Here is a 22,721-nt window from a genome sequence, read left to right on the forward strand (position 1 = left end):
TGTATCTGCATGTGTACCGCTACGTTACAGTGTCACAGCCGCTGACACTAAAGTAGCAGTACGCATGCAGATACACCCGCACTGGCTCACAGAACATAGGCATGCCGCATATCATTTTAATCAGCAGAAGCGGCTTGTGCTATCTATTCACATCGCTGTGTGAATAAGACGCATTTGAAGGTAAAAAGTTGCACTAAATATGCTCGGTGCTACCAAGGCACACGGAGCTCCTGGGTTGTGTGGCGCGACTTTTAGCGCATGGAGCATAGATGTAGGTGGACACATCTGTATAAGAGCCCCCAGATTTCAAAACCCTCCTGGCTGTGGAGATGGCCAAAAGAAAGATGGTTACGTATTGAGCACGGACATGCACGTCAGATAGTTTTTTTTTGCCGAGGGGGGAAGAGACTTGTACCTTTAAATAGCGGAGTTTTAAACACCCACCCATAGTGCACTGCAGAAATCACAGCAACTGGCCCAAGAGAAAAGGAGAGGTACAGAGGTGTCCTTGCTCATCTAGCCTCAACTCGCCATGCAGTGCCATATGCCTGGAGAGAGCGAGCTGCTAGGTCATGTGCAACTCTTCTCACGTTGGGCGTCATTTTTTGCCGAACCTACATCTAAGTCGCAATGCGACGTGACTAGGACGCACCAGGAGACACTGCCGATTAACTGGACATGTGACACTTGTATATCTCTGATAGCCAGAGAGAGAGAGAGCACACTGACTGGGAAAAGCTGCTGGTTTGGAAGCTCAGGGAAGATGGGACTTCGAGGCACCTCCAACCCTTCAGTCTACTCTATACACACAGGATTAATGCTGGACCCAGGGAACTGGCTGGTAATACAATTGAAGCCTAGCAGTGGATTACCACATTCCCAAAATCAGTGTGAGGCGCGGTGACATCAGAGCCTGAATGAAGAGAATTCACACTGCATGGTAAAGATGGCGGCTGTGATGTTTAACTGACCCGGCTTTATATTATAGCACAGAAAAACTGCTTTTATGTCCTATTTATGTAAATTAACATACAAGCCCAATTTCTTGTCAATATAAATATTTAGCAGTTCCTCCCCATCTCTCTCACCTGGGCTGATTTCGGAAGGTACGGCCTCTTCCTTAAAGTGATGGCGATATATCATTGCTCCTGGCTCAGCCTGTTATACAAGAACATGTGTCACATAAATAAATATACATCTCGTCCACACATTACGCAAAACACAATATTCTGCAATGTGAGAAGCGGGAGTGCAAGGTTGAGCAGGTTCTCCTACCTGATATTCCTGTGTCACAGTCCTGCTCTCCTCCTCTATAGACCCCGGAGAGTACAGAGGGGTCTCACATCGGTCTGCGGGATTTCTAGAGCTGCATTCACCTGCGGGGAATGGACACAGAGACATATGTACAGAGCTTACGCAGACAGACATTTTAAAACATAACTGTTACTATAGTCTTTAAAAGACAAATTGTTAATTTCCATTACATTAGAATAAGTATAGTTATTCTATATGACAATGCTATAGTATATACAGCTCCATGGGGAGGTGAAACCTTCCCCACTGAGTAATGAGGACTCAACCACCTGCCACGGATTTATATATAGATCATGGTTTCAGGCTGTTCCACAATCTAAAACCAGCTGGACTTGTTAAAGGAACAGTGGGCTCAATTACCACATACTAACGTGTGTGTACAAGTGTATAGAAGAGGGCAGAAATGCCCCATGTTACACTACCCGTTCAGGGAGGACGCCTACATCTGCTGTACTTCTGTGACCTACAGATAAGCCCCAACACTCAACATCCTCCAAACTGAGGGGAGTTTATTGCACTGATTGCTGGTTCCTCGTGATTGCTATGCAGCGGTCATGACCCACAATAAGCAAAGAGGTTCTGCAGCAGGTACACACACCCACCAAGTAGTTAGCGGTTGCTCTTGCAGGCAGCAATTATTGTACTACAGCAGAGGATACCACTTGCTGTGCAGTTGACATTTACAGTTGGCGAGTGTTTGGCAGCCAAGCAGCACCAATGGGAGTGTTTGGCAATGGTGGCTTAATGATGGTGCTGCTATGTAAGACGTGTTGGAATAAAGGAAAGGGTGTACATATATCATGCACCTATCAAGTGTTGTCAATACTGTGTAAGGAAGATGGCCCCACACACACACACACAGGTCAGACCCCAAACCACACAGGACCTTACTCCAGGCCCGCCAATATCCTTAATACCCCCGATTCCTCTGCGCACAGCTGCACCTGCAGATCTTCTCCTCAATGCAGCAGGTAATATCCTCTTTAGTGACTGTAGAACGGATTATTGGTCCCCCAAATTGGAGCACCCAAACATCCAGTCCAAGGAGACTTTTCAGCTACACTAATACTGTGTGCTACAACAGCTTATTGCAACTTATACTACACAGCTTATTGCAGTTCATTTTCAGGTTTATATGTGAAAAACGTAATTTACAGTAAATTTACATACACCCAAACCTGCAAGGTCACCCCTTTTGTTTCACTTAATGAGGGTAAGAGAAAACCCAAAACAAATCTGCAATCCCATTCCAACAGGACAGCACAAGCCATGCTAGAGGGAAAGAGCGACAACTCCGACAGACAACCACAGAAAGAAATGAGAAATACCACCACTCTACTACAGGGGTATTCAACATGCGAGCCTCCAGCTGCAGTGGAACTACACATCCCAGCATGCCCTGTAACAGTTGCGCTATTAAGGCAGAAACAGTGGCAGGGCATGCTGGGATGTATAGTTTCCTAAGCAGCAGGAAAGTCACATGTTGAAATGCCTATGTCTAAAACTTCCCATGAGTAGGAGACATGTCTGATCTGTGTCTGTCTGATACAAGCAGCTTTACTGACAGGAACTAGGCTCCTCCTCCTCAGGCCCAGCACTGACTACACTACATACACTGACAGGAATTAGGCTCCTCCTCCTCAGGCCCAGCACAGGCTACATTACATACACTGACAGGAATTAGGCTCCTCCTCCTCAGGCCCAGCACTGACTACACTACATACACTGACAGGAACTAGGCTTCTCCTCCTCCTCAGGCCCAGCACAGACTACACTACATACACTGACAGGAATTAGGCTCCTCAGGCCCAACACAGACTACACTACATACACTGACAGGAATTAGGCTCCTCCTCCTCAGGCCCAGCACTGACTACACTCCATACACTGACAGGAATTAGGCTCCTCCTCCTCAGGCCCAGCACTGACTACACTACATACACTGACAGGAATTAGGCTTCTCCTCCTCAGGCCCAGCACTGACTACACTACATACACTGACAGGAATTAGGCTCCTCCTCCTCAGGCCCAGCACTGACTATACTACATACACTGACAGGAACTAGGCTCTTCCTCCTCAGGCTCAGCACTGACTACACTACATACACTGACAGGAATTAGGCTCCTCCTCCTCAGGCCCAGCACAGACTACACTACATACACTGACAGGAATTAGGCTCCTCCTCCTCCTCAGGCCCAGCACTGACTACACTACATACACTGACAGGAACTAGGCTCCTCAGGCCCAACACAGACTACACTACATACACTGACAGGAATTAGGCTCCTCAGGCCCAACACAGACTACACTACATACACTGACAGGAATTAGGCTCCTCCTCCTCAGGCCCAGCACTGACTACACTCCATACACTGACAGGAATTAGGCTCCTCCTCCTCAGGCCCAGCACTGACTACACTACATACACTGACAGGAATTAGGCTTCTCCTCCTCAGGCCCAGCACTGACTACACTACATACACTGACAGGAATTAGGCTCCTCCTCCTCAGGCCCAGCACTGACTATACTACATACACTGACAGGAACTAGGCTCTTCCTCCTCAGGCTCAGCACTGACTACACTACATACACTGACAGGAATTAGGCTCCTCCTCCTCAGGCCCAGCACAGACTACACTACATACACTGACAGGAATTAGGCTCCTCCTCCTCCTCAGGCCCAGCACTGACTACACTACATACACTGACAGGAACTAGGCTCTTCCTCCTCAGGCCCATCACTGACTACACTACATACACTGACAGGAACTAGGCTTCTCCTCCTCCTCAGGCCCAGCACAGACTACACTACATACACTGACAGGAATTAGGCTCCTCAGGCCCAACACAGACTACACTACATACACTGACAGGAATTAGGCTCCTCCTCCTCAGGCCCAACACAGACTACACTACATACACTGACAGGAATTAGGCTCCTCCTCCTCAGGCCCAACACAGACTACACTACATACACTGACAGGAATTAGGCTCCTCCTCCTCAGGCCCAGCACTGACTACACTCCATATAGTTAAAGGAAGGCCACTTGCGGTTATTGGGTCAGCCCTCCAGCGGTCTGACAGCAGATGAAACGGGTGCTGGCAGCACCTATTCCCCCTTCCTACTACACAGTGTCAAAAGCTGTAACACTGGCAGCAGCTGAAGCTAATGTAGCACATATAAGATAATAAGTCCTACAGGCAATTCTATAACCCAAAGCTCCAGCGTCCCCAATAGATGCCAAAGGGGGAAAAAAAAAAAAAAAGGGGGGGGGGGGGTCTTTTGCTTTGTTTTTATAAATAAATCTACTAACTCTATATCCATTATCACTATACAGCAAACTGTTACCTGCTCTGACACTACTGCAATCTGACCGTTCTATAGCTACATTAGTTATGGCAAGGCACCAGACTTATTTTGAATAATAGATGCATTGCTTGGTACATATCAGCAAGTTCAAATTTAGGGTTGGCTTTAGAGATTTTCGCAAAGCCAATATTTACGCAGACCGTGAGATTGTTTGCCATTGCGCAAAACCGCACTGCGCAGGCACAGTGATTGCGTTGCAATTACGTCCATACAGAGAAGCAACAAGTAGTTCACATATGAGGGTGATGACCAGTGTTCTCCCCAGAAAATCTTTCCAGCCGGGTGGCATCAAGTAGCCGCCGGGTGGGGTCCTCCATAATAATAAAAATGTTATATACCCTGACCTTATAATGATTTGAACTTCAAATACCATTTTATATATTAATTATCTTCTTATTAGAGGCCCAGTCGCTGGATTATGAAAGTCTGTAGGACCTGGTCCTTTTTATACAGCTCCCAGATACTGGCCCCACTTTCAGGCTCCCAAAGTGCCAGGTGGTGCACCCTCAAAAAACAGCCTGGGGAGAACACTGGTGACACCCCTGTTAACACCCCCAAACCACTAAATGGGGGGGGGGTTTAAAGTGGCTAGAAAAAAAAATGGCAGACATCTGTTTAAACGCAGTTTCATGGGAGTGTATAAAATACAAATTGCGACATGACAGCTCTCGGTGTCAGGAGAGCCGCAGTGTTTCCAGCTGGTCAGACTTTCCGCATATGTTGCATGGCTGCTCGATTTGCGTCAATGTTACCGATGTTTATGCTTCATCGGACGCATAGGAGAAGGCAGCAGTGGGCGTCCCCATGCCCGGCTGTGCATTGGAAGGTATTAGCATATTTTAGCAACAGCGATCCGTGAGATAATGCAGCTGCAATTACATTAGTGTAAATCTCGAAATCATGGCCCTTAACTTTAATTAAAATATTTTGCTTTTTATATTGTAAAAAAAAAAAAAAAAAAAAAATTATGTTACATTTTTTGTTGATCAACTATTTAATCCAATCCCGCTGTCCTCTCACCTGAGCTGGTGGGATCAGGGACGGTCTTCTCTTCCTTACACTGCGGGTGATACATCCGGTGTTCCGGCTCTGCCTGTCATACATGGGCAGAATTATTACACCTCATTGTCTATTCACAAGGATATGCAGGATAAGGAGAGACAGTGACATTATCTCATATGCTTTATGTAAGGGCTACATAATGCAGAAAAGGACATTAGGAATCACACAGTCACAGGATGAGACCGTTTATACAATCACAGAAAATTTACATTATCTCTATACATTTATACAGGGATTACAGGAACCCAGAATACAGAATTAGGCAGCGAATGACACAATGTATCTCATACAACACATTGGTAGCCAATGAGAGAGAAGTCAGTCCAGCTACCTGATAATCCGGTATGAGAATCCGGTTCTCTTCCTTTATGTAATCCCGAGAATACAGAGGGGTCTCACATCGTCCTGGGGGGATTCTAGAGCTACATTCACCTGCGAGGAGAGCACACAAAGAAAGTCATGTATCAATGCGTAACAACAACAGAACATATCACTGCACAGGGGCACCTGTAAAACGCAGCCCTGCACCATTATATACAGTGCATCCGGAAAGTATTCACAGCGCTTCACTTTTTCCACATTTTGCCAGGTTAAAGCCTTATTCCAAAATGGAATAAATTCATTTCTGTCCTCAAAATTCTACACACAATACCCCATAATGACAACTTGCAAAAAGTTTGAGATTTTTGCAAATTAAAAAAAAAAAAACCCACCACAAAACTAAGAAATCACACGTATATAAGTATTCACAGCCTTTGCTCAATACTTTGTTGATGCACCTTTGGCATCAATTACAGCAACAAGTCTTTTTGAACATGAGGCCACAAGCTTGGCACACCTATCTTTGGGCAGGTTCGCCCATTCCTCTTTGCAGCACCTCTCACGCTCCACCAGACTGGATGGGAAGAGTCGGTGCACAGCCATTTTCAGATCTCTCCAGAGATGTTTAATCGGATTCAAGTCTGGGCCACTCAAGGACATTCACAGAGTTGTCCTGAAGCCACTGGATGTACATTTAGGGTCGTTGTCCTGCTAAAAGATGCAGTCGCCCCAGTCTGAGGTCAAGAGCAGAATTTTCATCAAGGATGTCTCTGTACATTGCTGCATTCATTTTTTCCTTCTATCCTGACTAGTCTCCCAGTTCCTGCCACTGAAAAACATCTCCATAGCATGACCCTGCCACCACCATGCTACACTGTAGGGATGGTATTGGCCTGGTGATGAGTGGTACCTGGTTTCCTCCAAACATAACGCCTGGCATTCACGCCAAAGAGTTCAATCAGAGAATTTTGTTTCTCATGGTCAGAGTCCTTCAGGTGCATTTTGGCAAACTCCAGGCGGGCTGCCATGTGTGGCTTCCGTCTAGCCACTCTACCATACAGGCCTAATTGGTGGATTGCTGCAGAGATGGTTGTACTACTGGAAGGTTCTCCTCCCTCCACAGAGGAATGCTGTAGCTCTGACAGCATAACCATCGAGTTCTTGGTCACCGCCCTGACTAGGGCCCTTCTCCCCAGATTTAGACGGTCGGCCAACTCTAGGAAGAGTCCTGGTGGTTCCGAACTTCTTCCATTTACGGATGATGGAGGCCACTGTGCTCATTGGGACCTTCAAAGCAGCAGATATTTTTCTGTACCTTCCCCAGATTTGTGCCTCAAGACAATCCTGTCTCGGAGGTCTACAGACAATTCCTTGGACTTCATGCTTGTTTTGTGCTCTGACATGCACTGTCAAGTGTGGGGCATTACATAGACAGGTGTATGCCTTTCAAAATCATGTCCAATCAACTGAATTTACCACAGACAGACTCCGATGAGGAACATCTCAAGGATGATCAGTGGAAACAGGATGCACCTGAGCTCAACTTTGAGCTTCATGGCAAAGGCTGTGAATACTTATGTACAGTCAGGTGCATAAATATTGGGACAATGACAGAATTTTCATATTTTGGCCTCTATTCGCCACCACAATGGCTTTGAAATGAAACAAACAAGATGTGCTTTAACTGCAGACTTTCAGATTTAATTTGAGGGTAATTACATCCAAATCAGGTGAAAGGTGTAGGAATTATGGTGCATACACAGATTTTTTCCTTCAGATCTGAACGAAAACGATTAAAAAAATCGTTCAGTCGTTCATATCTGAAGGAAAATCTGACATATCTGACATGCCTGAACGATGGACGATTAACGATGCGCGTTCCCGTTTGTCAGATAACGATATCTGACATCTGATGTGTTTGCAGCCAGACTTGGACGATTCCATTCATTTTAATGCAGTCAAAAATAGTTCAAATCGTTCAATCGTTCATCTGACAAACCTGACCGTGTGTATGCTCCATTACAACGGTTTCTATATGTGCCTCCCACTTTTTAAGGGGCCAAAAGTAATGGGACAAACTAAACAATCCTAAATCTAACTTTCACTTTTTAATACTTTGTTGCAAATCCTTTGCAGGCAATTACAGCCTGAAGTCTGGAACGCATAGACATCACCAGACGCTGGGTTTCATCCCTGGTGATGCTCTGCCAGGTCTCTACTGCAAATGTCTTCAGTTCCTGCTTGTTCTTGGGGCATTTTCCCTTCAGTTTTGTCTTCATCAAGTGAAATGCATGCTCAATCGGATTCAGGTCAGGGGATTGACTTGGCCATTGCATAACATTCCACTTTTTAGTCTTAAAAAACTCTTTGGTTGCTCTTGCAGTATGCTTCGGGTCATTGTCCATCTGCACTGTGAAGCGCCGTCCAATGAGTTCTGAAGCATTTGACTGAATATGAACATATAATACTGCCCGAAACACTTCAGAATTCATTCTGCTGCTTTTGTCAGCAGTCACATCATCAATAAATACAAGGGAACCAGTTGCATTGGCAGCCATACATGCCCACGCCATGACACTACCACCACCATGCTTCACTGATAAGGTGGTATGTTTTGGATCATGAGCAGTTCCTTTCCTTCTCCATACTCTTCTCTTCCCATCACTCTGGTACAAGTTGATCTTTGTCTCATCTGTCCATAGGATGTTGTTCCAGGACTGTAATGGCTTTTTTATATGTTGTTTGGCAAATTCTATTCTGGTCTTCCAGTTTTTGTGGCTCACCAATGGTTTACATCTTGTGGTGAACCCTTTATATTCACTCTTGTGAAGTCTTTTCTTGATTGTTGACTTTGACACATATACACCTACCTCCTGTTTTTGATTTGGCCAACTGTTGTGAAGGGGTTTTTCTTCACCAGGGAAATAATTCTTCTGTCATCCACCACAGTTGTTTTCCGTGGTCTTCCGGGTCTTTTGGTGTTGCTGAGCTCTCTGGTTCTTTCTTTTTAAGAATGTTCCAAACAGTTGATTTGGCCACACCTAGTGTTTTTGCTATCTCTCTGATGGATTTGTTTTGATTTTTCAGCCTAATGATGGCTTGCTTCACTGATAGTGACAGCTCTTTGGATCTCATATTGAGAGTTGACAGCAACTGATTCCAAATGCAAATGTCACACCTAGAATCAATTCCAGACCTTTTACCTGCTTAATTGATAATGAAATAACGAGGGAGTAGCCCACACCTGTCCATGAAATAGCTTTTGAGTTGACAGTCCCCTTACTTTTGGGCCCCTTAAAAAGTGGGAGGCACATATAGAAACCGTTGTAATTCCTACACCATTCACCTGATTTGGATGTAATTACCCTCAAATTAAATCTGAAAGTCTGCAGTTAAAGCACATCTTGTTTGTTTCATTTCAAAGCCATTGTGGTGGTGAATAGAGGCCAAAATATGAAAATTATGTCCCAATATTTATGCACCTGACTGTACATGTGATTTCTTAGTTTTTTGTTTTTTTTATTACATTTGCAAAAATCTCAAAAAACTTTTACATGTTGTCATTATGGGGTATTGTGTAGAAATCAGAGGACAAAAATGAATTTATTCCATTTTGGAATAAGGCTGTAACATAAAATGTGGAAAAATTGAAGCGCTGTGAATACCTTCCGGATGCACTGTACATCATTGCCTGAAGGTGAACATAACCAGTGACGCTGGGAGAGAAACTTACTGCAGTGATTGCTGCTATCTACTAATTCACATGATCACGGTTTACACTGAGCAGTATCTGTAGCATTAACTTCATCGACAAAAACATTTAGGGGCATATGTATCAAAGCTTGATGTGAGATAAAATTGTGAGATATATATCACCAACCAATCATCATCTAACTTAAATTTTGCAGGCCGTGTTTAAGAAATGACAGTTAGGAGCTGATTGGTTGCTGACACATCTCACAATTTTATCTCGCATCAAGCTTTAATACATATGCCACTTAAACCAGAATAACAGTTTTAAGATAAAGTCCTGCATAATCAGAATAATCTACTAGCTTCTACGGTGCACAATTAGTGCGGTGGGTGCCGGCCGAACACTAAATCAGATCATCAGCCAGTCCCTGCGCCAGTCCCAAACAGCCAACAGATGCTGATCACACGACAACTGAAATTGGCAGGACACTTTGGACTTGAATCATTATTAATATCATCAGTTGCATATATAGCGCCAGCATATACCGTTGCACTTTACAAAAACAGGACTAGCTAATAACAGACAGAGGTAAGAGGGCAACAGGAATGGGGGACAAATAGGTCCAAAATACAGTGGTACTACAGTATGTAAGGACTATGACATATTGGTCTCTCGCTGTATGTGTGGAATATATTACCCTATGTACTGTAATGCCAGCTCTTGGTGTTCAAACTTATTGGGGTCAATTCAGTTAGAAGCGATCTCACAGCGCATGTCCGGGCGCGAGGAACAGGTAATACACAGAGCGAGCAAATCCCATACATACGGTAGGCTTACAACGTGCATTTTCCCATGCTCCTCTACGGTGCTAAGAGATAAAATGCACAATGTAGGGGACGAGGTAGGGTGCCGGCGTTCACACGCTGTCATAACGAAACACCGCCAGCATAGACAAGAAATCGCTTCTAAAGGTGCCCACACACATAGCGACATTTTAAACGATTTGGCCGATTTTGACGAATCGTGACGACGAATCGGGTACAAAAAAAAAAAAAGTACAAATCGTGAGTTTATACTCACGACCACGATGCGCGTCCCCGCTCGTCGTACATCGCATCTTCTGATCTGCCGTGTTGTAGGGCAGATTAGCCAATCTGGGATACAATGCATTGGCTGCAAGATAGATCTTTAGTCAGATTGGACATTTTTAACTCCAAATCGTGATCACGATGGCAAGGGAGCTCCCATGAAAGTTCATGAGGAAATTGGCCATAAAATCGTATCGTGAGGACATCGGTATGTGTGTGGGCACCTTAATTGTAACAACCCAATCATTTGTAATGTGTTGCGGTCATTGTTTTTGGCCAAAGGTTTGGTATAAGGAGAGTTTTAGCGGGGAGACTCCGTATGAGATCAGGAGGATAATCTGTATATAGCGATGTATTTACAGTCAGCCTTAGAGTCACAGCTGGGGACAGATAAGTAAACTATGTAAATATTAAAGTTCAGTGGATACATATTAGACCCCAAGCAATGTGCGCTCATCTAAAATACCGCTGCAATTGGACAACAAGTCCTAGCGGGTATATTAAGCCGAGATACTAAATAACAGCAAATACCCCTTTCTTTTAGAAGTGCTGTCGTAAAACCATCAGACTTGGGGTAGATTTACGGAAGCTTCTAAAAATGAAAAGTGGTGGTGTTGCCGATAGCAGCCAATGAGATCCGGTCTATCATTTCTCTATTACATCCTAGGAGATGATAGACAGAATCTGATTGGTTGCCAAGGGCAACATCACAACTTTTCATTTTTAGAAGCTTTAATAGATCTACCCCCTAGGAGTTTCATTCATTTTGCATTATAAGACAAATGTTAAAGTGCACTTATTAGACCTAAAATGCAAATAATTGAAGCAGCACTTTTCCTCTCAGTGAGAGTCAACTGGGAGGTTGCGAATTCAATCGTTCGTATCATACAGAGCCCCAATGAATAACAGGTCTTGAAATTTCTAACAAAAGCCAATTCAAATGCTGCTGTGCACAGTAATAGTTTGGATGGATGCTATTAGAAGATGGGGTATGGGTACCTTCTGTTTGGACGTTCAAGATAATCAATTTAAAAGGGGTTGATTATATTAGGTGTGAGGAGTCGCTGTAGAAACCGCGACTTTGTCCCTTCGTGGGCCAACCTCACCCCAGACTTACAGATTTTCAAATGCAGCCCTATGCGTCCCATAATTGCAGCCAATAGGATCGATCCCAAACTGTCCTAACATAACACAGGGATTGAAAGTGCGCCAAATAAAACGTCCGATTTAATTCCAGACTCCGCTGGCTTTGGGAACACAAACCGTTCTAGCTGCAGAAGCTCAGCTGTGTTTACAATGAGGGCTAAAGATAGATACTTTAAACAAGAGAGAGTCCCGAGGAACTCCAACTTGTCTTTTTTACATGGATACTAAATGAATGTTACCTTCGCCCCATATTCTGTGTAAGGCAGGAATGTTCATTTATTCTGATTAATTGGAAGATCGTGCATTAATGTAACCCAACATCACCAACGATTAATGTTACTATTTCACATATTTCTCATACAGGTTCACATAATTATCTAGTCTAAAATGTAGATATTAGTGCCAGGTGTTTGACTTTGGGGTTTTAGCTTCTATAGAATAAACAATTTTTGTTGATAAATTGGTATAGCTAATGACTCAAGGGAGAAGTAAATCTCAATGCAGAAAACAAGATTAGAAACTAGGGCATACGGTAAAATCAATATACTATAAGGAGATATCTGCATTAAGTATTTAGAAATATTTAGAGTCGTGCGAAAAACGGGAATACAGCTTTTTTGTTTAACCTTTATCCAAATGTAATCTTTGTGGAATGTTAACAAGCAAGCTTACTTTTGCATCAAATTAAAATGATATTTTATTTGTGGATTGCAAGTTACTGGATTGTTATTAAGCACGCGGGTGTCTAATGAGGGCTCTCAAAGAGGAGGATACCCAATGTTGAGAAACCATCAGCGCTAGAAGACGACCACTGAATACTTGATGACTTGAAAGAGGACTATTTACAAGTGGGATGAACGCTACAAACCAATCACGTGCTGCTTTACATAATGAACTCTATGGACTAGCATAAGGACACACTTATCTGTAAATTTCTTGGAATTGATGTGACCGGCTATGAATGATTAGGAATATGTATTAGCCTAGTTAGATTGAAGTGAATAAATATCAGAGGGAGATCAGATGTTTTAGAGTTTTTGGTTTGAAACTTCTCTTTAAGCATTTACCATGGGCTGCAACACAAAGGGCCAGATTGCCGTTATAATTTTTTATATGAATACTTGGAGTAAAACTTAACTACTTCAATCCTCACAGTGCGGACATTCAGTTAAATACTTTAACAAAGACGGGTGTTGAGAAGTGACTGGATGCAGCTGAACAGACATTACACAGGATAGAAAAAAAGACACACTCAGAGAAGTGCTCTTACCCCCTGAGTCACGCGGGTGCGGAGGCTCCATTTCAACATCCTTGTGTCCATCTGAATAGTCCCACTCTGTCACAGAGAACGAGACCTCCACATCTTTATGCTTCCCAGGTACCTGTAGCAAAAGGAGAGCTGGTCACATGATGTACCCGAGGACACAGGAGTACTGTGTAAGATTCCATCCCAGAGCACAATGGGAGACCAATGGTCGGGGATCAATCACTCAGTGCGCGCTGACTACAGTAATCACCAGTGGCCCAGTGATTTATAACTATTATTACATACAAAAAATATGTTAGTTGCTCAATCAGCTTAATGATATACTACAGGTGCTTGTAAAGGGCGGGGTTTACATTGAACACAGAAAAAAGGAATTTGCCCCCCAGCACACTGCAGCTAAATAAAGAATACTTGAATCCTACATGATAATAGAAATTCAGAGGTATTGGTTACATACATTTGCAAATATATGAATAAGCGCTGGGCAGACGTCAAGGCTCCTCTATACCAGCGTCCCTAACATTAAGGGGTTCACGTCCGAGAAGCAAGGCACCCCAAAAAATTCCAGCCAAGAACCATCCCCAGGGCATCACACGAAAAGGAGCCTTGATGTCGGCCCAGCGCTTATTCATATATTTGCAAATGTATGTAACCAATACCTCTGAATTTCTATTATCATGTAGGATTCAAGTATTTTTGATTTAGCTGCAGTGTGCTGGGGGGCAAATGCCTTTTTTTCTGTGTTCAACTATTGTTACATTTCAGCACAACAAAAATCATTTACCAATCAATAGTCTTTATAGTTTTGAGAAAAAACACACACCATTCTCCCTAGTAATATATAGCCACTGTATGTGTACAATATGCACGCTCACCTTTTCTGTCTCTCTGTGATATATCTCAGGTTCCAGGATAATCCGGTCACGGTTCCTCTCCTCGGTTGGCGCATGAGGTGGAGCCTCTGTGTTTGGGCTCTGGGTGCCGCTGCTTCTGTCTGGCACAGGGGGGCCGTTGCTGTCTTGCACCTGGTCACCCGACTTTCTCACAACAATGAAATCCTACGAGACACAAAACCAAATGTGCAAACAGAGCAATAGATACCGGTGTCACTAAGCTGTACACGCACTGTGCTACATACATATAACATATAACATCATTGCACATACAGAGCAGGCCTCATAAATCATAGACCTACAGGATGCAGAGCAGATGGCCTACGTTTCGGATCACAATTAGGAACTGGAACGCAGCACAGTAGTGTCTACTCCCTGTATATAAAAACTTATGGTAAAGTACTGACACAGGAATCAGAAAAGTTACCAGAGTAAATACTATAGAAGCTATGGTATTTTGACACAATGGTGCCTGAAACAAACTACTGTATATAATACAGTAATATCCTCCTATACAGCAAGCTAATACCAGATGTATACAGGACGGGATGGCAGCTCCGCACCATCTCTATTGAATAAAGGGGGTGCTGTTTATATGGACGTAACCATAAGAGTCAGAATGTGTACACAGAGGTGATTTGCATGCTCCTACCCACAATTCCTAGGGGCCACTTCTGTATCTCTGCGGGAAATATGTAGCTTAAACCACTGAAGACTTGTGTAAAACAGCCGTGAAGAGAAAGTGACGCCTCTTATAGCCAGACATAGGAGAGAGCGGGAGATGGACAGAGTAATGGCGGCGTCCAGTACGGTTTGTTGTACAACTAACTTGGTGGGAGGAAGAGGTAGGTCTTCTAGTACACTGACCACACCCACACATGATGGAAGTAGCCAATTGGGGCTCTGAATTAATATTCATGAGAATGTCACCAGTTAGCAATTCACCAGTGACATCAGAGACATGAGGCACTTCTAACACATGGGGGAATATTTAGTATGCCGCCCTTTGTCAAAGCAGACGACCATCACCAGCTTTGATCGATCATTTTAAAACAGCAATAGGAAATAAATATACCGTAGTTGGTTTAGAAACCAGCCTGATTTTTAGTCCACAAAGAAATAGAATTCATCGATTTTCATGGTATGAATGGGCGAATTTTAACCCTCTCTTTAGTACTCTTTCCTCATCATTATTCAAAGATCTACTACTTAAATCTCACGTTTTTGATTATCTAAATTTACGTTATTCATAACTACTTTGTTGGTGAATTTTGTGGCCACTTTACCTCCCCCTTTCAACTTTCCGAGTTTTCTTTATTCCTCCACTCTTATCTAACACCTTCTGGTTTTTGGTCCCCAATCTAAAAAAAGATGGTTGATTCTCTGTATCAACATCTAAATCAAAATGATTTTTATTTACTGGTAACGCAAAATCATATTTTTGGGCATTTCCATGACCCCAATAATTTCTGTGTTTAAAATCATTAGTAGATCTCCAATCTGAATATTCCGGTTTCTTATAATTAGATTTATTACGTCTTCTATCCACTTTTGTCCATTTTGGTTCAAGTCTCCTATTCCTTTTATCTTCATAATTAGTCATTTTATATTTCTTCTAAAAACTTGTTTACCTATATTTCTTTCTTGTACCATATAATCTCTGTCATTGACACAAACCATAACTTTTTATCTTCAGAAATACCAGAATCTCTAAAATACTTTGTTTCTTTTCTTTTAATTCCCTCGTCTCTTTACTGAGTTTCCTCACTACTTCTGTCTCTTTAAATGGTTCTACAAGAATATCCAGACTTTTAATCTCTTTAGTTAAAATTTGTAAATGTCTACATTCCTTTAAAATCAACTCAATCTGAAAGAGCATTGATTTAAGATTAACTCCCATTCATTCCTAAAATTCTCATTATTAGTACTAAAAGATGGGACTTTGTGGATCTTGAGGCCTTTCGGAAATTAACCAAATTGCCTCATACCTCTCTAGGGTGATAATTTCCCACCATAAACGGTTTTCTTTTAAAATTTGTGTAGGACCTTCTGAGATTTTAACACATCAGTTGTATGGAAAATCAATGTGGATTTATTGAGATCTTGAAAGTTCTACATATATGAAGAGTTGAAACCCTGGAAAGAGACTGTTTATTTCATTCAAGAAACTTTTTATGTAAGGACTTCCCTATTTAGTATCGGATCTGCACCAACAGAGATTTATTGTGTACGATCGTGATTTTATGAAGATGTTAAGAATCTTCTTTTTCTTCTGTGGCTGTGATACATTGGCTGCGCTAATTAGTGATTATTTTTTTATTATGGTTTCTAAACTATTGGACAAACCGATGGATATACCCCTTTGTGCCTCTTGCCTCCCATTTCCTAGTGCATTAATAGCAGGCTTCAAAGGTATAGTGTCAAGCAGACAGTAACACAACGAATACTAGACCACAGGGACGTAGCTAGGGTAGTGCGGCCGGTGCCATCGCAAAGGGCACCACAGGTCAGGGGGCGCTGTTTGGGCCTGTCATATTTCTGTTTATTATCATTGTCACTTGTAGCTTCCTCTTCTTTCATCCCCAGCATCTCCTGGCCTCCCCTATGTCTTCCCTGGCCCTTCCCCATGAGGCCATGGCCCTCTCTCAGGTGCACTATATTATGTCCCCATTTATCCCCAGCATCTCCCGGCCTCCCTTATCTCTTCCCTGGCCCTTCCCCATGAGGCCATGGCCCTCTCTCAGGTGCACTATATTATGTCCCTATTTATCCCCAGCATCCCCTCCTGGCCTCCCCAATCTCTTCCCTAGCCCTTCCCCATGAGGCCATGGCCCTCTCTCCAGTGCACTATATAATGTCCCTATTTATCCCCAGCATCTCCTTGCCTCCCCCATCTCTTCCCTGGTCCTTCCCCATGAGGCCATGGCCCTCTCTCAGGTGCACTATATTATGTCCTTATTTATCCCCAGCATCTCCTGGCCTCCCCTATCACCTCCCTGGCCCTTCCCCATGAGGCCATGGCCCTCTCTCAGGTGCACTATATTATGTCCCTATTTATCCCAAGCATCTCCTGGCCTCCTCTATCTCTTCCCTGGCCCTTCCCCATGAGGCCATGGCCCTCTCTCAGGTGCACTATATTATGTCCCTATTTATCCCAAGCATCTCCTGGCCTCCCCTATCACCTCCCTGGCCCTTCCCCATGAGGCCATGGCCCTCTCTCAGGTGCACTATATTATGTCCCTATTTATCCCAAGCATCTCCTGGCCTCCCCTATGTCTTCCCTGGCCCTTCCCCATGAGGCCATGGCCCTCTCTCAGGTGCACTATATTATGTCCCTATTTATCCCCAGCATCTCCCGGCCTCCCCTATCTCTTCCCTGGCCCTTCCCCATGAGGCCATGGCCCTCTCTCAGGTGCACTATATTATGTCCCTATTTATCCCCAGCATCTCCTGGCCTCCTCTATCTCTTCCCTGGCCCTTCCCCATGAGGCCATGGCCCTCTCTCAGGTGCACTATATTATGTCCCTATTTATCCCCAGCATCTCCTGGCCTCTCCCATCTCTTCCCTGGCCCTTCCCCATGAAGCCATGGCCCTTTTTTGGGTGCATTATGTCCCTTTGAAAAACAAGGGGGGCGCCAATGCTCTTTCTGGCACAGGGCACCAAAAAGTCTAGTTACGGCTCTGCTAGACCACCTGCAATATACTGACAATCCAGCTGCAAGGACTGAGCAGAGACATTTTAACTGCTCTAATAGAAACAATATACTTACGCAGTGTTCCTAGGTGCCTGTATTGACTGTTAGAGACATTTATTCATATGTCAAACAGATACTATTTACAGTGTGAGGATTCAGGTGTTACTGACGGTGATTAGTATTGCTACATAACCGATAACTGCCTGCCAATGACTGCACTAGGAATACAAATAGTATTGAGGGGGTGATACAAACAATTCTGTACTCAAATAATCAACGCAACAGTTCTACACAGATGGGAATTGTACTCCGTGTACAACTTACTGCTAAGAATAAAAGGCCGAATTATTTTTGGTCATACCAATTTCTCACAGAAAATACCATGGCAGCAATATTTTCCCCAATACTAATATAACTAGATGAGGATTTTGGTAATCAGAAATAAAGTGCATCTCTGTAACAACCTAATTACAGACTGGATTTCTAATGCAGAGAAATGTGTACAAATTACCTTTAAGGCTAAAAGCCCAATTATCAATTTTTTCATAGAAAGGATAATGGCAGCCTAATTATATTTTTGCTACACCACATTAATATAAATAATACCTCACAGTTAACAACTTTAAAAAGGGAAATAATATGAAAACCAGCTCACAAAAACTTAAAAGTTGTAATGTCAGATATTATTCCTGCTTAAAGGGGGGAAAATATGAATAAGTAGCTAAAGTACCCGGCGTTGCCCGGGTTTAAATCTTCAAGTTATTACGTTTATTATGTGAGGTCATCCAAATCCATCCAGTGGAAGGTCCAGAACAGGCTCCCTGGGTGAAAAGTTCTTCCCAGCGCACTCTGCTGTGAGGTCCGACCGGGAACCCCAACCACTCCATTAGGCATCTCAGACTAAAAATTGTTACTACTCTGAAATTTTCGTCCAAATCCATCCATTGGAAGGCTCAGCACAGGCTCCTGGGTCAAAGTAGTGCCCAGCGTACCTCCCCTGAACTTTAATCCAGGATCTAACTGGACCACCTCGCATTGGTTTCTTCCTAATTGGTGCAGGAGTTTCCAAATGTATAACCGGACCGACAAACAAACCAATGAATTTTATATATTTAAGATGCCTCATATTAACAACTTTAAGGTGAGTATGAAAACCACCTCACAAAAACAACTTTAAAAGGGGAAGAATACCTCAACATTAACAACTTTAAGGGGAAGAATAACACAAAAAACCTGACTCCCAAACTAGAGTCACCGGAACCAAAAGTATGGAACCGGTAACAGTTGGTAAAGGTATGTACAGAAGATCAGATCGCTGCTCTGTACAACTGCTCAACCAAGACTTCAATGCAAACCGCCTAAAAAGCCCCAATTGTATAAAGCATATATCAAATCCAGAGGGAAGCCGAAGAGATTGTAGTAGTAAAGGTGCATACACGCTAGACAAGTCGCTCCATGAGCAACATAATCTAGTGTGTCCCCGGCAGGGATGTGCTCAGTGTCATTAACGACACTAAGCACAAACACTGAACGATATCATGAATGATGCCGGGCTCCCTCCCTCATTCCTGAACATGCAACAACCTGACAATATAGTCAGGTTGGCCTGCATGTTCGGGCGATGAAGGACAAAGACTAACGACCAGTGGGAGCGTGCATCGCTGGTCGTTATCGTTGATAGTTTTTGCGCACAAACTGAACGATATTTTGGACGACTGAACGATAATGATATAGATATCATTCCGTCGTCCAAAATATCACCCAGTGTACACACACCTTAAGCCTTCTAGCTATGGAACTTTGGGAGCCTACCAACCACATTTAGGGCAGTGACCGAAACAAAGGAATATCCTTATGCCAAAGAGAAGACAGTGTCAAAATACATCCAAAAACATGGATGACAGCCAAAAGACGCAAGGAGGAAAAAAACAAAAAACAGTCAAAGTAAGATCATTCAACTCCACGGTCACAAGAGGTCCAAAGGGGGCCCTCTGAAGAACCTGCAATACCAAACTCAAATCCCACAGAGGGACACGAGGTATGTACAGATGCTGAATTCAGTAGACCTTGAAGGAAGGTCTGTACCTCCGAAATGGTGGTCAAACGCCTCTGGGGAAAGAAAAATAAATAAATAAAAAGACCCATAAAACAGAACCTGATCTTTTTGAAAGTAGTACGGCAAGGCCTGGACATAGAGGGACAAATATGCGGGAGTCAAAAGACTCCCGCCAACACACACAGATGTCCTCACCATCAAATGGAAAGTCTACAGATACAATGATATATACTTGAAGTGACTAGCTAACAAACCCGAAGCATGGTCTGGACAACCAGTCTGGAAAAACCGCGAACTCTCAAGATATGGGTCTCGAGGACCCAACCGTTAAGTTAGTTCAGACCAATCTGGGTGTAAACTCGAGCGTGGACTCAGTTGGCCCTGCGGAAGAGGAAAGCGGCAAGGAATCTTGGTCCACATTCCATTAAGGAGATGGCAGACGAGGCCAGTTGGCAGGTATGAATTTGATTGTTAGACCCGAATACGGAGAGGTAACCTGTCCAGAATTATAAAAAGTATCCCAAGTGGAAAGGCCAAGGTGCAGTAACTGCGACCACGAAGACGGCCCAAATCTATGTAAGGAATCACCCACGATTCTCGAGGCATGGATCATCTGAAGACTGCCTGGTTTAGTTCCTATTCCCCCAAGGAGAAAAGTGTGGCAACTGCAGAAGCCCACCTCCCTTCTGCCCAACCCGGGAATGGCCAAGAAGTCAGAAACTCAAGGTTCCACCCAGAGAAGGAGGGAGACACTTAAGCAAGTCTGAACATGAAGTTGTCAGAAAATTACGTGTCTATGTAAGTCACAGCAGTTGCATAGTCACTGTATGACTAGCACGTGATGAGCTATTTCAGTTACTGACCAAGCTCAACAGGTAGGCAACTGTTGAGACCAGTACCAAAATTCAAACCAAAAAAGGGCCTCTTGATCGCTTCGGATTATGGAGCCACCAAAGATGGGACTGGCACATCTGATATGACAGTCTGAAGAGTCGCCTGTCCAGATGGAATCTCCTGGGCCAACGTTGTAGGAGCTATATCTAGATCCTGAAAAGAAAGAGAAGATAAATGGGACCACCATATAGTGTGCCCTGTAGGAGATGGAGACAACTACTTTGATTGTAGTGTGGGACCAAGGCATCCTGTCCACAGAGGACCAGTGAACATTGAGGTACTTGACTTACAACAGAGGACAGAGCTGGCAACTGCACCAAAACTGAAGGCCCAGCATCTGCAACCTAGATACAGTCAGGGGAAAGGCCTCAAACACTGGCAAACTGGAATTCCAGGTCAAATGAGCCGCAGAACGGGGCCCTTAGGACTTTGCATGCAGTGTTTTCAAGACATATTGACTCAAAGTCTGACCACTCAAAAGCTATTCCCAGAGTAACATCCCCAAGGAGGGAGATCAAGCTTGACAATAGTCAGCTGCCCAAGGTACAAAAAATAAAAAAAAGGTTTCTTGCCAGTCATTGCGAAGAACAGTCATAATAACTGTACCAGACAGTAATAACCTGGAGTGATAAAGGCAAAGCCAGGACCTGTAAAGGAGTGGTGAGCCTTGAGACACCCAGTAACAGCGCAACTGAAACCATCACAAGGGGAAAGGATACACACTCCGGCTCCAGTATATTCAAGTCTGGTTCCACTCCAACTTCAGTGTATTCTCCACTCTGATACCAGCGTATCCTCAAGTCAAGATCCAATCCAATATTTACTAAAGGTTCTACTCTCAGTCCTTGCTCCCTGATAACACTCACGTATATTACAGTGTTGCTAATTCCATCTATAAGTAGGACTTCTATACAACCATTTCTACTGCAAACCTCTCCTGCCATCAGTGGGCAAGAGTCCCCAGTCCTGACAGTTATACATCTGATGTATACCATACCTCATCAGTCTTGTGCAACCTTATATCTTAAGCTGGGTACACACTAAACAACGTGTTTACCCAGCGATGTTGCAGACATATCGGGCTGTCCGTACACACTGGGCAATCTGGTGCTCGACCGCCCAATATGCCAGGCCCCATGGGGGCGCTGCATGGGATAGTCAGCCGCATCACCTGATTTTACATGCTGCACATAAGATCAGGCGATGAGGTGGCTGACCACCCCAGTGCGCACTACACGATGTACATTTTTAACGATTTGTCGTTCCGATGTGACGGAAATCGTACAACTTGTTAAAGATAGCATGTAGTGTGTAAGGGATATTACCGAAGATACCGCCCAGATGCCTATTCACTCTGGAAGAAGAGATCGTGCATCATCAGCGTTACAAGGATATCCTTTAGGACATAATATACTCGGGGGCTTGACAAATCCCGGTCGCAAGGGAGACTTCACACCTGGCGACCAGATTTGCAGAGACCGCAGCCAGTCAGTGAGGTGATCAAGGTTTCGTTTAAAAACCCAGGTCAGTGAGGTGATCAAGGTTTCGTTTAGAAACCCAGCTCGACTCCCTCCCACTTCACACTGCGTGACTATCACATACAGCAGTAGTCACGGAAATGGAGGACCCAGCCCGTGTTAAACACACAGTAACAAACAGCACACTCATGTCAACCCAGGAGCCCTGGTGGCAGTGTCCGTCCCCCTGTATTCATTAGATCCACCGCACCTCCCTGGTCAGAGGCTGTGATCACACAGCTCCCAGGTAGCAGGACACAGGACTGCCAATGCATACAGGGACCCACATCGGCAGTGTCAGTGAACCCTGCACTGAAGAGGTCCACAGCACCTCACAGTCAGCTAGGACCTTCAGGACACAAGAAGCCACTCCTGCTACTGTGTCTATGCGGCATCAGGTC

General features: G+C 43.9%; 1 protein-coding gene across 3 annotated transcripts in view; it reads right to left on the bottom strand.

Moving 5' to 3' along the window:
* Positions 1-22,721, bottom strand: part of LOC148450958 (uncharacterized) — a 66,115-nt gene that overhangs the window by 31,388 nt on the left and 12,006 nt on the right. For all 3 annotated transcript variants that reach the window (XM_088462479.1, XM_088462480.1, XM_088462481.1), the window contains exons 2-7: positions 14,140-14,322; positions 13,268-13,379; positions 6,080-6,180; positions 5,707-5,779; positions 1,276-1,376; positions 1,089-1,158 (exon numbers count right to left, since the gene is read on the bottom strand). In XM_088462479.1, coding sequence (XP_088318605.1) covers positions 1,089-1,158; positions 1,276-1,376; positions 5,707-5,779; positions 6,080-6,180; positions 13,268-13,379; positions 14,140-14,322 — 640 coding nt within the window. The remainder of the gene's footprint in view (positions 1-1,088; positions 1,159-1,275; positions 1,377-5,706; positions 5,780-6,079; positions 6,181-13,267; positions 13,380-14,139; positions 14,323-22,721) is intronic.

This window comes from Taudactylus pleione, unplaced genomic scaffold, assembly GCF_031769625.1.
Source record: "Taudactylus pleione unplaced genomic scaffold, aTauple2 ptg001248l, whole genome shotgun sequence".
NCBI classification, from domain to species: domain Eukaryota; kingdom Metazoa; phylum Chordata; class Amphibia; order Anura; family Myobatrachidae; genus Taudactylus; species Taudactylus pleione.